General features: G+C 40.9%; 1 protein-coding gene across 2 annotated transcripts in view; it reads left to right on the top strand.

The window, feature by feature from the left end:
• Positions 1-18,285, top strand: part of RABEP1 (rabaptin, RAB GTPase binding effector protein 1) — a 123,563-nt gene that overhangs the window by 77,900 nt on the left and 27,378 nt on the right. For both annotated transcript variants that reach the window (XM_040424868.1, XM_040424869.1), the window contains exons 6-9: positions 4,260-4,395; positions 4,799-4,977; positions 6,574-6,693; positions 16,866-17,330. In XM_040424868.1, the coding sequence (XP_040280802.1) occupies positions 4,260-4,395; positions 4,799-4,977; positions 6,574-6,693; positions 16,866-17,330 (900 nt within the window). The remainder of the gene's footprint in view (positions 1-4,259; positions 4,396-4,798; positions 4,978-6,573; positions 6,694-16,865; positions 17,331-18,285) is intronic.

Below are 18,285 nucleotides of genomic sequence, written 5' to 3'. Positions count from 1 at the left end.
GTTTTTTAACACCGTGTTTTTATTTAGTTTATTTAGGCTGTTGTGATATTTGCTTTCGGAGGCTGTTTGGAAGGTAATGGGATTGACGGTTCTAGGAATGGCTGAAAAACAGACTGGCACAGCGATGTTGGGATTGCGTTCTTTTCTTGGCGTCATATGAACGTCGGATGATTTAATGAAAAAACTTATTTGTATAAAATTAGTAATCAATTATGCATATATATTTTTTGGAAGTTAACTCTTCTACCAGAACTTATGAGCACTATAGCACTTTATCACAATGGGTAGCACTGCATGACACACCGCTATGGATTGTCACGGTTTCATTTAATCCTTTTATTTTCCTATGTATTTCACATTTCCTTGCACGCACGTTTTTTAAGTATTTTTGTATAGGTGTTAATTATATGATTTGCTTCTGCTAAATTGCAGATTAGGCTTATGCATATTATACACTAAGATTCAATTCGTGCACGCTGTGTATAGGGATGAGTAGATATATTGTTCTATTATGTACTCCTTCAGTATTGTAAGTATTTATCATTGGTATGCATATAGTGTTGATTGGTTATTATATATGAACTATCACATGCATTATTGGCGTTCACATATATATTTTAATATTTTTAGTTTAAAATGTGTATTAGAGCTGGATAATCATGTTATTGCACAATCATGTCACCCTTTTTGGTAATGATATAGTTGATTGTTATCGTGGACTGTTTTTATTAATGCGCTGCGTCCATTATTCCATGCCATTGCAGTGTTGGTGGTGGTCGGTTGCGCTCCACGCTGGAGCGCATTTGCATTCCGGCTTAGCTGGCAGTGCGCTCCAGACCATTTCTGTTTGAGTCAGGCGCCACGTGATGCGCGTGTCATGGGCCTCGTTATGGCTCTGCGCGTGCGCGCTTGGTGCCGTCCGACCTGGCCTCCATTATGTGATACGCCACAGACGTCTTGAATAATTATAAACTGGTAACAGCCTTGTACTTTTTAATGATGTTACATGATGATTAGGAGGAGCCTTCACAGACATAAGGTATAAGGGAAAGATCTGCACCTGTTCTGTGTTTAGAGCCGCACCTGGTTTTGGCTCAAAATCACTGACCAAACACTGACGTGTGAATGAGGCATAACTTGTATGTACACGTCATATAAAAAGACATAAGGTATAAAGAAGCTAGTACTCCTTCCCCCATTGTCTTTAGAGGTACAAGTGCCCTCTTTGAAGTTGCTTTTCCTTTTCTATCACGTCTGCTTGTTGACCATCTCTCATACATATGTGGAGTGATCGCCTTAAAGGGAATGTGTCACCAGAAAATGACCTGCTGTTTAAATCACTTTTTTATGTTTAGCATATTTTTAAATAATTTTTGATGTTATTTTTAATTTTCCATGTTACTTTTTATATTTAAACTAAAATAAAAAATCCTGCAGTTTTCGCACTGGCCACTATGTCTAATAATAATTGACGCCACTTCTTGGTTTGTACAGATCACTTTACTGCAGTTATCATTACAGGCAGGATTGCAATAATATATTTCACCTCTGTGTACAGATGAGACAGGGTCCACCATTCACAGTATGTGATTGTCAGAACTTATCTATTCTTCCCTTGTACAGTGACCTCTGCACGGGTCACAGAGCATGGCTAGAAAACTCTCCCATAGAAGTCAATGAGGTCTATGGCCATGGGGTTGCCATAAAGCAATCTTCTTAATGCTTTGTAAATAGAAAGATGGCCGCCCCCATAATCATGTTCAGAAAACAGAAGGAATAAATCTGCAATCAGAAAATAAAGAGATTACAAAAAAATGTGTTACTGTCTAGTTTTAACTGGCAGATGAAATTTTTGCTGACACATTTCCTTACCCTGAGGGTCACTTAGTCTCCCATTGCACTCAAACTTCTAATGTGCCATTGGGACAGTCCAATAGGTGAAAATTATATTTCTTCCTTTAATTCTTACTGAAAAATTATAGATTTTCCAGTAACACATTTTTTAAGCATGCTGGTCAGCAGTAGAAGAGAACCTTTACTCGCTTCCACCCAGGGTGGATTTGATTTAAATCAAAATGATTTAAATCACGATTTAAATCACTAGTCAGTAGGGCTTGATTTAAATCATAGTTTTCTACATAAAGACTAATTCTTGCTGGTATAACTTATAATATGCAAGTAGATGAAGATTTTTAGAATAACAACTTTTCATATTAGTTTTATTAGGTTGATTCTGTATTCATAGGTTTGTAGAAGTTAGGGTTAAGGTCTTTTTCTCAACTCTGTTCATGTTATAACATTTTTGCTGTGAAGAAGAGGCATGTGATCTCTGCTGAGTCAAATTCAGTTTTGAGAACTGCAATAGTAAACCAAGCATCTGTGATAATAACTTGTAGGCAGAGAAACTGCCCAATAATCTTACAAAAACCTCTGGAAGAGCATAACATTGTGATGGGATTAATGGAATTTATTTACCCCAAAAATTACACATATAGAAACATAGAATGTGTCGGCAGATAAGAACCATTCGGCCCATCTAGTCTGCCCAATATACTGAATACTATGGTCCTATCTTATATGAAGGATAGCCTTATGACTATCCCATGCATGCTTCACTGTATTTGCAGCTACCACTTCTGCAGGAAGGCTATTCCATGCATCCACTAAAGTAATACTTCCTGATATTACTTTTAAACCTTTGCCCCTCTAATATAAAACTATGTCCTCTTGTAGCAGTTTTTCTTCTTTTAAATATTCTCTCCTCTTTTAGGCTTCTTTCACACCTGCGTTTGGTGCGGATCCGTCTGGTATCTGCACAGACGGATCCGCACCTATAATGCAAACGCTTGGATCCGTTCAGAACGGATCCGTTTGCATTACCATGAACAAAAAAAAAAAAAAAAATTATTATTATTTTTTTTTTTTTTTGTTCATGATAATGCAAACGGATCCGTTCAGACTTTACATTGAAAGTCAATGGGGGACGGATCCGTTTGAAAATTGAGCCATACTGTGTCAACTTCAAACGGATCCGTCCCCATTGACTTACATTGTAAGTCTGGACGGATCTGTTCGCCTCCGCACGGCCAGGCGGACACCCGAACGCTGCAAGCAGCGTTCAGGTGTCCGTCTGCTGAGCTGAGCGGATCCGCCTCCACTCAGAATGCATTGGGGCTGGACGGATCCGTTCGGGGCCGCTTGTGAGAGCCTTCAAACGGAACTCACAAGCGGAGCCCCGAACGCTAGTGTGAAAGTAGCCTTACCTTCTTGATTCCCTTTATGTATTTAAAAGTTTCTATCATATCCCCTCTGTCTCGCCTTTCTTCCAAGCTATACATGTTAAGGTCCTTTAACCTTTCCTGGTAAGTTTATACTGCAATCCATGTACTAGTTTTGTAGCTCTTCTCTGAACTCTCTCCAAAGTATCAATATCCTTCTGGAGATATGGTCTACAGTACTGCGCACAATACTCCAAATGAGGTCTCACTAGTGCTCTGTAGAGGGCATGAGCACCTCCCTCTTTCTACAGGTAATGCCTCTCCCTATACACCCAAGCATTCTGCTAGCATTTCCTGCTGCTCTATGACATTGTCTGCCTACCTTTAAGTCTTCTGAAATAATGACCCCTAAATCCCTTTCCTCAGATACTGAGGTTAGGACTGTATCACTGATTTTATATTCTGCTCTTGGGTTTTTACGCCCCAGGTGCATTATCTTGCACTTATCATAATTACATTTTAGTTGCCAGATTTTTGACCATTCCTCTAGTTTTCCTAAATCCTTTTCCATTTGGTGTATCCCTCCAGGAACATCAACCCATTTACAAATCTTTGTGTCATCAGCAAAAAGACACACCTTACCATCGAACCACCAAATTTGCCATCTCTGGGAAGCAGATTATGCTGTGTACACAGTGATCTGCTGCCCAGAAACAATGATTATCTATGGGGATGAGTGATCACAGTAGTGATCACTAAACCTCATGCAGTGGACATGAGTACTGCATGTAAATGCAGCGCTCACCTCCTCTGACAAGCAGACAGTTATCAGGACCAAATAGTTCATTCCCGATAATTATCGTCTGTTGGCTTGTTAAAGGGGCCTTTACAGTCAATAGTGAGAACACCGCTTAGTTTCCCTAATACATGTGTTTTTACCAGACTTTCTGAGCTATACACATTTTAATCTTAGAGCTATTTGATCATTAGTAAAGTTTCCGAAGCAGTTTACGTGTTTATTTTTTTATTTATTTATTATAGATGAAGGAAATGAATCATTACCTTGAAGCTGAAAAATCCTGCCGTACAGACTTAGAAATGTATGTAGCTGTTCTGAACACTCAGAAGTCTGTCCTACAAGAGGACGCTGAAAAGTTGCGGAAAGAGTTACACGAAGGTATGCACCATAATCTAGCTTTGCTTTATCTTCTTATGTGGTATTTGTTTCTTGTACAGTTTATAAAAAGTGGTTACTCTTAAAAAAAAAAAAATAATTATGATTATGTTCTAAGCTCCCTAAACTAGTGTTTGCTGCCCTGATGCTATGTGCTATAGCATGGATATATAGTGAATACAGCCAGTTTGTGTATTTAATACCAAGGTGATTGTATGATAAACTAACAATATCACAATAAAGTACTTTGGGTTTTATAATGTGTGTCTATATTTACTTCTATAGGAATTGGAATAACTATATATTGCATGATAGAAATATTGAGCGTCCAATAATGTTTGTGATGCAGCTCACCTTGTGCATCACTAGTGGTATCCTGAGTGACGGCTTTTGTCTCTTTGGACAGTATGTCATCTCCTGGAGCAGGAGAGGCAGCAGCACAATCAGCTGAAACACACATGGCAAAAAGCAAATGATCAGTTTCTAGAGTCCCAGCGGTTGATGATGCAAGACATGAAACGTATGGAGGCTGTATTGACAACGGAGCAACTTCGACAGGTTGAAGAAAGGAAGAAGAAAGACCAGGTTGGTTGCACGTACTCAAGATGAATACGTACGATTTGCTTTTGCATATAATAAAAGAAAATATTTCCACAAATATAAAAAGGCTTACACCTGTCATAAAAGGCATATCTGTCTTGCTCAACCTTTCTGGCCATAGCCCAGTAAGATCTGTGGTGGTGTTTCTTTTCATTAGCTCCTTTTATTTAAGGTTTTTGGTAGGGTCAAAATTCTGAGAGGCCCAGGAATGTCATCAGTGTTTAAAGGGGTTCTGCAGTTTTTTTTTAAACTGATGATCTATCCTCTGGATTGATCATCAGCATCTGATCGGCGGGGGTCCAACACCCGGGACCCCTGCCGATCAGCTGTTTGAGAAGGTAGCGGCGGTCCAGCAGAGCCGCGGCCTTTTCGCTGTTTACTGCAGGCCCAGTGACGTCACGACTAGTATCAATGACCTTAGCAGGGCTAAGCTCCATTCAAGTGAACAGAGCTTAGCCGCGCCCAGGCCAGTGATACTAGTCGTGACGTCACTGGGCCTGCGGTAAACGGCGAGAAGGCCGCGGCACTACTACCAGCGCCGCTGTCTTCTCAAACAGCTGATCGGCAGGGGTCCTGGGTGTCGGACCCCCGCCGATCAGATGCTGATGATCTATTCAGAGGATAGATCATCAGTTTTAAAAAACTGCAGAACCCCTTTAATAGAAAAGAACACCTTGAAACAAGATGCTATTAAACTGGCTGTTCCGTCTAGACCAGGGGTGCACAATGCGGCCCTTGATAACATTCTGTGCCCCCCCCTCCCCCCACACACTTTCCTAATAAAACATATGGACAGGGGTTGTCCAGTAAGACACTCCCTCCTCTAGGTCATGTTTACACATCCATTTTTATAGTCGTGCCCCCCCCCCCCCATTTTGCCAACATTTGTTGCAGTTTTAGAAAAACGACTGTTCCGTGCTCAGCCAAAGGGTATGGCTTTGTGAGGAAAGAGCATGGTCTAAGATGCAACATTTTGAGGAACACTTTAGAGGTCTTTGCACCATTATTGTAGGGTAAAAGGGTCACAAATAATGGCGCAAGGTATATGTGCAACATAATTTGCGACTTTAATCTTCTCTCCACTTTTCTACAATGGTGAGAAAAGGGCATGGCTTAGCGGGAGAGGATTTAATATAACTTGCTGCCATAGACTTCAGTTTCTGGCTCATAGAGGATCAGAGATGCAAATCATTTATCTGCCTCTTAATAAATTAGGCACATCTCACTCCAGTGCAGGGAGATCAAGATTGGAATAACGGAAAGCCGGTCTTGATAGAGGTCCCCCTTTGTGTCAACTTTGTGGTGTAGAATTATGACAAAAAGTAAGCCAACCAATAGATAGTGTATAATTAGAAGAAAGTGTCCAGCCATGAACCAAATTGATCATCCAGTCTGAGACACTGATAAATTTGGCATATCTTTAGACTGCCTGCCTAAGTTTACATCATCCGTATGATTTTATAATACCATAAATTCCAATTTAGAGACTCTAGCTACTACTATTGGGGTGGAGTGTGTTTGTGTTGAGTCCAGGTAGAATTCCACAGTGTGACTTTTCTTTAGCATTATTTTTATTTTTAGGAAAAAGATGAACAGAGAAATCGTAATCGAAAAGACCGAATGCAAAGAGTGGAAGAGGACGCAAAAGTGCTTGGAACAATAACTCGCAATGAAATTTTTCCGAACCTCCACAGCCAAGAGGTTGTTCTCCTCTTTTATTATATAATAGTAATGTGTAGGTACAGTGAGTGTAGGTATTTATGTAATATACTTTATCATGGAAATATGTACATTTTTCATAGAAACTGTAAAGTCTTCCCTTAGCTACCCTGTGACTGAGGATTGCTAAGAAGAATCCATCTTCAGCATTATACTGAATGCTGAGGACTCAGGGTAAGTGATGATTCACACGACTGTGATTGGCCCAAGAAACACTGTTCATGTGTCGGCCTTGGATCCCCAGACCTGAATTGACTGTATCATAGTAATTTATGATACATTCAGTCTCTGTCTGATCACTGGGCTATTGCAGTGTACTTACATCATCATCTGAATACACTGAGACCCACGATCAGATAGAGACTGACTGTATCATAAATTACTATGATAGAATGTGTTTAGGTCAGGGGAGCCGTGGTCAGCCCAGGAGATGCGGCCAACATGTAAACAACCGTGTTTCCTGGACCAATCATAGTTTTGTGCGTGAGCCCTAACTGTATGATGCAGAGGCTTCTCAGCATGCCTCTGTTCGAGCCTCTTTTTTCCCCCCCAGATGTTAAAGGGGTTCTACAGTTTGTTTTAACTGATGATCTATCCTATGGATAGATCATCAGTATCTGACCGGTGGGGGTCGACACCCGGGACCCTCGCCGATCAGCTGTTTGAGAAGGCTGCTGGAGCGCCGCGGCCTTCTCAAACAGCTGATCGGCAGGGGTCGCGGGTGTCGGACCCCCGCCGGTCAGATGCTGATGATCTGTCCAGAGGATAGATCATCAGTTAAAACAAACTGCAGAACCCCTTTAAACAATGCACAAGTCCCCAGATGTGAAAGAAGGGAAACAATGCCCATGGAACACAGGGCTTGGGGTAAGGAGGCAGAGGCTAGAAAAGGAAGACCAGTGGCTCGCTGAGCAGCTTGAATCTGCATATTACAGTTATCCTGCATCTTCAGCGTTCAGTAGAATGCTGAAGACGGGTTCTTCTTAGTAACACTCAGAGGGTTGCTAATGGAAGACTTTATATATAGTTTTGTAAAAAAAAAAAAAATGAAGGCCTCATTCACATGTCCACGTACGTGACAAGATGGTCAGTGATTCATCCATGAAAGATTTCTGTTAAGAATCAGTGTTTGGCCCTTGTGTCCATTTTTTTTGCTCCTCGTGTGTCATCCGTGTTTCACGGACACTGCTCAGCTGAAATGTAATTTTCAGAGCATATCCTATAAATGGTCCATGAAACGCGGATGACGTGTTTTTCACTGACCCATAGACCAGGGAACAGAAACCTTTGGCACTCCAGCTGCTGTGAAACTACAACTCCCAGCATGCAAATGTGCGCAGCTGTTCTTCTAACTCACATAGAAGTGAATGAAGCATTCTGGGAGTTGTAGTTTCTGAACAGCTGGAGTGCCGGAGGTTTCTGACCCCTGCTACTATAATGGGTGTGAGGGATCCGTAAATACAGACAAAAATAGGGCATGCTCCCGTGCTAAAACCACTGACCCAAGGGCCGTGCTAAAACACGGATGTGTGAATACACGCATTAAAATGAAGCCCTATGTGTGCTGTCTTTGGAGAACACAGACAGCACACTGACGTGTGAATAAAGCCTAACATTGTTCTTTGATAAAGTGTATCACAAAAACACACTCATTGTCCCTATGAGCAAAGAATGAACTGAATTTAACCCCTTCATGACATAGCCATTTTTCGCCTTAAGGACCAGGCCATTTTTTGCAAATCTGACATGTCACTTTATGTGGTGATAACTTTAAAACGCTTTTACTTATCCAAGCCATTCTGAGATTGTTTTCTCGTCACATATTGTATTTCATGACAGTGGTAAATTTGAATCAAAATATCTCATTTTTATTTATAAAAAAAATTGCAAATTTACAACAACAAAAAAAAAATCGCAATTTTCAACATTTCTATTTCTCTGCTTTTAAAACTGATAGTGATACCACCTAAAATAGTTATTACTTTACATTTTCCATATGTCTACTTCATGTTTGCATTTTGTAAATGACATTTTCTTTTTTGGGGACATTAGAAGGCTTAGAAGTTTGGAAACAAATCTTAAACTTTTTAAGAAAATTTCCAATACTCAATTTTTAAGGACCAGTTCAGGTCTGAAGTCACTTTGTGAGGCTTCCATAAGAGAAACCACCTATAAATGGCCCCATTTTAGAAACTACACCTCTCAATGTATTCAAAACAGATTTTACAAACTTTGTTAACCCATTAGGTGTTCCACAAGAATTTCAGAATTTTTTTGGCAGATTTTCCATTTTAATAAATTTTTTCCAGTAACAAAGCAAGGGTTAACAGCCAAACAAAGCTCAATATTTATTAGGCTACTTTCACACTGGCGTTTTTCGGTCCGCTTGTGAGATCCGTTTCAGGGCTCTCACAAGCGTCCCAAAATGGATCAGTTCAGCCCCAATGCATTCTGAATGTATAAGGATCCTTTCAGAATGCATCAATTTGGCTGCGTTTGGACTCCGTTGCGTTTTTTAGACGGTCACTAAAACGCAGCTAGCAGCGTTTTGGTGACAGTCTGACTATGAGGAGCCAAACGGATCTGTCTAGACTTACAATGTAAGTCAATGGGGACAGATCCGTTTTTCACTGACACAATATGGTGCAATTGAAAACGGATCCGTCCCCCATTTGACTTTCAATGTAAGTCAAGACAGATCCGTTTTGACTTAGACCTTTTTTTTGAATGAATAATGCCAACGGATCCGTTATTAACGGATACAAGCGTTTGCATTATTGGTGCGGATCAGTCTGTGCAGATACAAGACGGATCCGCACAAAACGCGAGTGTGAAAGTAGCCTTACCCTTATTCTGTAGTTTACAGAAACGCCCCATATGTGGTCGTGAACTGCTGTACGGGCACACGGCAGGGCGCAGAAGCAAAGGAGCACAATGTGATTTTTGGAGGGCAGATTTCACTAGGATAATTTTAAGTTACCATGTCCCATTTGAAGCCCCCCTGATGCACCCCTAGAGTAGAAACTCCAAATAAAAAGACCCCATTTTGGAAACTGCGGGATAAGGTGGCTTTATATTACACTTTTTGTGAGGCAAGGTAAAAAAAAATAGATGTTTTGGCACAGTTTTTATTTTTTGTTATTTACAATGTTCACCTGACAGGTTAGATCATGTGTTATTTTTATAGAGCAGGTTGTTACGAACACGAAAATACCAAATATGACTACTTTTTTTGTTTGTTTCAGTTTTACATAATAAAGCTTTTTTTTTTAATGATTTTTTTTAGTGTCTCCATATTCTGAAAGCCATAGTTTTTTTTTTTTTTTTGCAACTGTTTTATGTAGGGGCTCATTTTTTTGGGTATGAGATGACTGTTTGGTACTATTTTAGGGTGCATATGACTTTTTGATCGTTTATAATTACACTTTTTGTGATGTAAGGTGACAAAAAATGGCTTTTTTAGCACAGTTTTTTTTGTTTGTTTTTTACGGTGTTCACCTGAGGGGATAGGTCATGTGATATTTTTATACAGAAGGTTCTTATGGACGCGGCGATACCTAATATGTATACTTTTTAAAATGTATTTAAGTTTCACACAATAACAGCATTTTTTAAACAAAAAAATCATGTTTTAGTGTCTCCATATTCTGAGAGCCATAGTTTTTTTATTTTTTGGGCGATTGTCTTAGGTAGCATCAAATTTTTTGTGGGATGAGATGACGGTTTGATTGGTATGATTTTGGGGTGCGTATGACTTTTTGATTGTTTGGTATTACACTTTTTGTGATGTAAGGTGACAGTTTTTATTTTAATTTTTTTACGGTGTTCACCTGAGGGGAAAGTTCATGTGATATTTTTATAGAGCTGGTTGTTACGGACGCAGCAATACCTAATATGTATACTTTTTCTATTTATTTCACTTTAACACAATAAAATAATTTTAGAAAAAAAATTCCATATTTTTTTCATTTTTTTTGGGTGATTGCCTCATGTAGGGGGTATTTTTTGCGGGATGAGGTGACGGTTTGAATGGTACCATTTTGGTGTACATATGACTTTTGATCACTTTTAATACATTTTTTTTTGGGTAGTGAGGTGGGCAAAATGTAAATTCCATCATATTTTTTTTTCTTTTTATTTTTTTTATGGCGTTCACCGTGTGGGGAAAGTAACATGACCCTTTCATAGATCAGGTCGTTACGGACGCGGTGATATCAAACATGTGTAGTGTATTTTATTTTTTTAATTAATTATAAATGTGCGGCTATAAGAAGAAATTAGAGATTTATTTTGTTTACTTTTTCTCACTTTTTTTATTTTTATTTTTTTACTTTTTTTTTTTTACCCAGACCCACTTGGTTCTTGAGGATTCAGTGGGTCTGATGCCTCTATAATACACTGCAGTACACTATATAGTGTACTGCAGTGTAGTGTGACTTTACACAGCCTGATCAGCCTCCTGCGTTTAGCAGGAGCCTGATCAGGCTGAGCTATACCATAGCAAGCCGAAAGCCTGTGAAGGCGTCTGGTTGCCATGGTAACCTTCCGGATGCTGCCACAACAGAGCAGCGGCCGGATGGGTGAGAGAGCCCCCTCCCTCTGTGAACCCGTCAAGCATCAGGTCGCTGCAAAGGCGCAGCAGCGGCCTGATGGGAGAGGGAGGGAGCTCCCTCCCTGTTAACCCTTTCCATACAGCGGTCCCTATGGACCGCAGCATAGAAGGAGTTAAACAGCTGACATCAGTGCCAGCACCAATGTCGGCTGTTTCAAGCAGAGTGTCAGCTGTATGCTGACACTCTGCGAACCGTTCAGCCATCCTGAAAATGGGGGAATGAGGGATTGCATGCCCGCCCGCTCGGCCATCCTGAAACTGGGGGGCCACAAATGAGCTGGAGCCTATGGGGGGGGGGGGTTTGTTATTATGCATTTATATACATTTTAGAAGGTTCTGATCCTCACAGTCACGGACTGTGAGGGTCAGAACCGTTCAGCCGGCATTTGAATTCTCTGATTTCTCTGATTGGCTAGTCTGTACAGACTAGCCAATCGGAGCGATCGCCGGCCCGGGACCGCCCTCATTGGTCCTGGGCCGGTTAGCGGAGATCTCTGGCTGTGTGTAATAGCCGGGGTCTCGGCGCCGTCACCGTGTTTGCAGACATGGTGACAGTTTAAGGCCATAACGTGTATACTCGTCATGGAGCACCAAGTAGCAGTGCTCCATGACGAGTATAGATGTCAAATAGCATTAAGCGGTTAAATTTTAAAGGGAATGCATCACCTTGAGTGCTTCCGTGGGGTTTCGTCCCGTACTTCCGTTCCGCAAAAAGATAGAACATGTCATATCTTTTTGCGGAATGGCCGGATCACGGACCCATTAAAGTGAATGGGCCTGCGATCTGCTGCGGCAGCCCAACTCTGGGTGTTCGTGCATTGCGGCCTGCAATTTGCGGGCCGCAGCACGGCCACGGGGCGCACACATTCGCGTGCAAGAGGCTGAACCGTTCAGAGATGTGCTTTATAGCAAACTGTATACTGGAGTTGACTTTCATGGGGGGTTGTTTCCTTGTAATCTTGTCTGTGATGAAGAGATGACTCCCGAGAAGTGATCGCTAAGAAAAAGGAACTGTTGGCAATATTCCTTAGAAATAGGTTTTCTGATGACACATACTCTTTAAGGAACTACCAGTGTATATTTTCCACTTGCACAACTTTAGCTGTTCCACTCCTATGTAATGTGTCATGTCCTTTTATAACAATAATTTAACCACTGTAAACACAGCCTATGTTAAATTATAAGATTACTACTTTTGATCAGTATTGATATCTTATTTTTGTGTTTTATGAAAATCTTAATAAAAAGTCACTTTGTAGATACTTTGGGGGGCCTTTATCAAGTCTGCTATGTCAGTTTTGTGGTGTTAAAATGTCGCAAGTAATGCCCCCTGTGACATTTGGTGCATGTTTTTGCAACATTTGGTCAAATTTTATGACATTTGGTGATCCTCGTCACTTTTAAAAGTGGAGTGAAAAGTAGGTTAGGGTTACAGATTAGGACACCTTTAAAGGGCATCTGTCAGCAAATTTGTACCTATGAAACTGGCTGACCTGTTACATGTGCCCTTGGCAGGTGAAGGCATCTGTGTTGGTCCCATGTTCATACAGTTGTGTTCAAAATAATAGCAGTGTGTTTTAAAAAGTGAATAAAGCTCAAAAGCTTTTATTTCCATACACACAAATGCATTGGGAACACTACACATTCTATTCCAAATCAAAACATGAAGAAAAATATATCAAATTTGTGTTGTTCCTCTAAAAGAATTGAAGAAAAGTGAATATTAGACTGTTCAAAAAAATTGCAGTTTGTATTCTTCTTTACAAACTCAAACATTCACTATATAAACTGAAAAATGTTTGAAGATTTTGCTTTCCTTTGAATCACTTAACTAATATTTAGTTGTATAACCAGTGTTTCTGAGAACTGCTGTACATCTGTGTTGCATGGAGTCGACCAACTTCTGGCCCCTGTGAACAGGTATTCCAGCCCAGGATGATTGGACTACATTCCATAGTTCTTCTCTATTTCTTGGTTTTGCCTCAGAAACTGCATTTTTGAAGTCACCCCACAAGTTTTCTATTGGATTAAGATCCGGGAATTGGGCTGACCACTCCATAACGTTAATCTTGTTGGTCTGGAACCAAGATGTTGCACGTTTACTGGTGTGTTTGGGGTCGTTGTCTTGTTGGAACACCCATTTCAAGGGCATTTCCTCTTCAGCATAAGGCCTCTTTCACACGACCGTATGGCTATTTCAGTGTTTTGCGGTCCGTTTTTCACGGTTCCGTTGTTTTGTTTCCGTTGTGTTTCCGTTTCCATTCCGTTTTTCCGTATGGCATATACAGTAATTACATAGAAAAAATTGGGCTTGGCATAACATTTTCAATAGATGGTTCCGCAAAAACGGAACGGATACGGAAGACATACGGATGCATTTCCTCATGTGTTCCATTTTTTTTGCGGACCCATTGACTTGAATGGAGCCACAGAATGTGATTTGCAGGCAATAATAGGACATGTTCTATCTCTCAACGGAACGGAAATACGGAAACGGAATGCATACGGAGTACATTCCGTTTTTTTTTGCGGAACCATTGAAATGAATGGCTCCGTATACGGAACGCAAAAAACGGCCCACAAAACGGAAATAAAAAACGGTAGTGTGAAAGAGGCCTAAAGCAGCATGACCTCTTCAAGTATTCTGATGTATTCCATGATCCCTGGTATGCGATAAATAGGCCCAACACCGTAGTATGAGAAACATCCCCATGCCATGATGCTTGCACCACTATGCTCCACTGTCTTCACAGTGTACTGTGGCTTGAATTCAGTGTCTGGGGGTCGTCTGACAAACTGTCTCCGGCCACTAGATCCAAAAAGAACCATCTCAGGCTACTTTCACACCTGTGTTAGGTGCGGATCCGTCTGGTATCTGCACAGACGGATCCGGATTCCGCACCTATAAATGCAAACGATGGTATCCGTTCAGTACGGATCCGTCTGCATACACTTAGTCAAAAAAAAGTCTAAGTGTAAGTCAAACGGATCCGTCCTGACTTTACATTGAAAGTCAATGGGGGACGGATCTGTTTACAATTGCACCAATATTGTGTCAATGTAAACGGATCCGTCCCCATTGACTTACATTTTAAGTCAGGACGCATCCGTATGGTTCCGCACCGCCAGGCGGACACCAAAACGCTGCAAGCAGCGTTTTGGTGTCCGCCTCCAGAGCGGAATGGAGGCGGAACGGAGCCAAACTGATGCATTCTGAATGGATCCGCATCCATTCAGAATGCATTGGGGTAAACTGATCCATTTGGGGCCGCTTGTGAGAGCCTTGAAACGGCTCTCACAGGCAGACCCTGAAACGGCAGTGTAAAAGTAGCCTAACTTTCATCAGTCCACAAAATGTTGCGCCATTTCTCTTTAGGCCAGTCAATGTGCTCTTTGGCAAATTGTAACCTCTTCAGCACGTCTTTTTTTCAACAGTAGGACTTTGCTCGGGCTTCTTGCAGATAGCCTGGGTTCACATAGGCCTCTTCTAATTGTAACAGTACTCACAGGTGACTTTAGACCTTCTTTGATCTTCCTGGAGCTGAGTCCTTGCCATTTTGGCTATTCTTCTATCCATTCGAATGGTAGTTTTTCGCTTTCTTTCACGTCTTTCAGGTATTGGTTGCCATTTTAAAGCATTTGAGATCATTTTAGCTGAGCAGCCTATCATTTTCTGCACTTCTTTATATGTTTTCCCCTGTCCAATCAACTTTTTAATCAAGGAACGATGTTCTTCTGAACAATGTTTGGAACGACCCACCTTCCTCAATTTCAGAGAGAACTGCACTGTAACCAGCACGTACAACATTTGCTGCCTTCCTTCCTTAAATAAGGGCAATAATTGCCACCTGTTTTTCAAAGAATGAATGACCTCACTCATTGAACTCCACACTGCTATTATTTTGAACATGCCCCTTTCAATAAGTGATTGAATTACACAGAATCAGCAGCATGCATGTCATGACTGTCGGGTCTGTTGGGTTTCTATTACTCTACTACACCTGCTAGTAAATTATTTGCCATGTAGAAATATCATTTCTACCAAAAACCGTAATTGATCAGGTTAGTGATGTCTGACTGCTATTATTTTGAACACAACTGTATGTGCCTGCATTGCTGAGAAAAGTTCATGTTTCCAGCTCATCCCTTATGATGGCACAACAGAAGGTTGTTCTCCTTTGACCTTCTTGGGAAGTAAACAGGTTAAAAGGTCCCTCCCTAGATGCAGAGAGGTTTCCTGCTCTAGGGTTAAAGAGATTCTACAAGAACTGGGACTAAGGCTGGGACTAGGATCAGGGGATGTCCGGCCTCTCCTTCCAGGTCTCGAATAGCCTTGCTAACACACCTCTTGGGGTAGAGGTCTCTTAGCAGTCCAGAACCCACCTGGCAGAGTCTGAGCCTATAGGTGGGTTCTCTGATGGGCTGGGTTTGATCGTTGGGTTCATCCTCATCCTTCCTAACCTATAAGTGGCCGTGCTAGTACCTCTTATGTGGAGGTGACTTAAGGAAATGTCAGGACCAGGTGTGATCATGTTTGTACTGTCTGGCCATGTCAATCAAAGTGCAGAGAGCGCAGCACCTGAGCTTCTAGATGTAAGGGCAACGCCCCTGTTGCTCCTTGAGGCTCATTTGCATATATTAAAACTTCAGTTTTCTCAGCAGTGCGGGCAAATATGAACATGGGACCAGGTTCATAGGTACAAATCTGCTGACAGATGTACTTTAATCTCATATATGACATGCAACATTTTAAAAAGTTGCAAAAAAGTCGCATCTCTACACTACCGGTAGGCAACCTAAACCACCGCAAATGATAAATTCCTCCATTTTCTTTTATCTAGCAATGACGCTAAGTTATTATGCAGTGGAACAGCTGCCGTTCCTACTGTCTTGCAGGGTTTTTTTGTTTTAGTTTTTTTGTGTTATAATGAGGAACTTTTTCTTTTTGGTTGAGACAGCAAAGAGTGTTGGGTGATTTCAGCTCTATAGTCTGCAGAATTGTGAATGCAGCTGTGGACTCTAAGTCCTCCTTCACACACACATTTCTGTATTTTTTTAAAATGCATCTAGCAATGGAAAGTGTTTCAGGTATTTTTTATTACATTGATTCGTTACCTTTATTTTTTTTTGCATTTTCAAGTTAGTTCCTTTCTAATGTGTTTTTCCTGATATTTTTAAGCTCTATAAAGTTTGGAGAAAAAGAAAAAAAAAAACTCCATACCACTAGTTTGTTTAATGCTTACTGACCCCAGAGACAAAAATACCTTTTTGTAGGCATTCTTGTATTTCATAAAAACCTCTGACTGCACTGTTTTTGGGCCAAAAAATGCCAGAAAAAATGTGAATAAACGATTTGTTGGGCTTATTACAGGGATTTGTACAAAATAAGTAAAGCGATGTGTTCTCAGTATGCCGTTTCTCAGTGTTTTATGTTTCTGTATGTAAAGTGTAAAATGGTATTTGAAGGAGATCATTTGCATTAAATCGATATTGTTGTGATGCTGCCCTGGAATAACCGTATTTTGTTTACTGGGTTTTATAGGGTCTCTTGAATAGTTCTCATGGCTCAATCCATTCCTTAGATGCTGACTTGGCACTACATGAAGGAGAAGGTTTTGGTAAACAAGAGGACTTATTCAAAGATGGACTTCGGAGAGCGCAGTCTACAGACAGTCTAGGGACATCCGGGCCACTGCAGGCAAAAACTCTGGGTTATAATAACAAAGCCAAATCAGCAGGGAATCTTGATGAATCGGATTTTGGCCCACTAGTTGGAGCTGATTCTGTCTTGGAGAATTTTGACACTTCTTCCCTTGGATCTTTGCACATGCCAAGCGGATTCATGTTAACCAAAGATCAGGAGAAAGCAATCAAAGCCATGACTCCTGAGCAAGAGGAGACTGCTTCACTCCTTTCAAGTGTGACTCAGATTATGGAGAATGCCTATGTGCCTCCTTCTGGTTATCGTCTGGTCAGCGAGACAGAGTGGAACTTACTCCAGAAAGAGGTAGAATGATCCTTACTATATATTATATATACTCGATGTCTGTTTACTGATTTTACAAACAAAAGGGTATTTGACCCCATAACTGTTTAAGGCTACTTTCACACTTGCGTTTCTATTTTCCGGTATTGAGATCCGTCGAAACGCTTCAATTTTTTCCCAATTCATTGTCAAATGCATTGTGTTCTGTTCTCATACCGGAGAGCAAACCTCAGCATGCTGCAGTTTGCTTTCCGTCCTGGGATGCGGAGCAAGACGGATCCGTCAAGACCCACAATGTTCGTTAATGGGGACTGATCAGTTTTCAGGTTTCTGACACAATAGAAAACAGGTCCGTCCCCATTGACTTTCAATGGAGTTCATGACTGATCCATCTTGGGTATGTTACAGATAATACAACCGGATCCTTTCATAACGGAAGCAGATGGTTGTATTATCAGTAACGGAAGTGTTTTTGTTGAACCCTGCCGGATCCAGTGAAAATGCTAGTGTGAAAGTAGCCTAAAGTGTATATTTGGTTATAAAAACAAATTGGCAGAAGTAGAATAGGGAGTCATGGAAGCATTTGAGAAGATGTCATCTTTTGGGGTCTGAGTTTTGTTACCTTTGTGACTAGCCAGAACAAAATGGCTGTACTCCTCCAGAGGTCCTGCCTTTGTCTCTTTGGCCACTCTGCATAGTGCAACCCATCATTGAAGTTATCAGTGGTGATCATAGCTCGCAGAATCCCACCGAGGACCTCTCCAGACATGTCTTTCAGTTTCTACTCAGTAAGTTTTATAACAGGAGTTAAACATGAAAGAAATTCGATCCTCATCCCTCAGGCTCATGTGTGGAGGTAAGTAGATCTCTATGTGAGCATTCCAGTGTTTCTTATATATACTTCTTTCTGAATGACGGTGTAGACTTGCTTGGCAGATCTTGTCTAGAAATGGGATCTTTAAAACAACTTGAGTGT

This window comes from Bufo bufo, chromosome 3, assembly GCF_905171765.1.
Source record: "Bufo bufo chromosome 3, aBufBuf1.1, whole genome shotgun sequence".
Taxonomy (NCBI): Eukaryota; Metazoa; Chordata; class Amphibia; order Anura; family Bufonidae; genus Bufo; species Bufo bufo.
The sequence above is the reverse complement of the archived record's forward strand: the minus strand, read 5'-3'. Positions and strand labels throughout refer to the sequence as shown.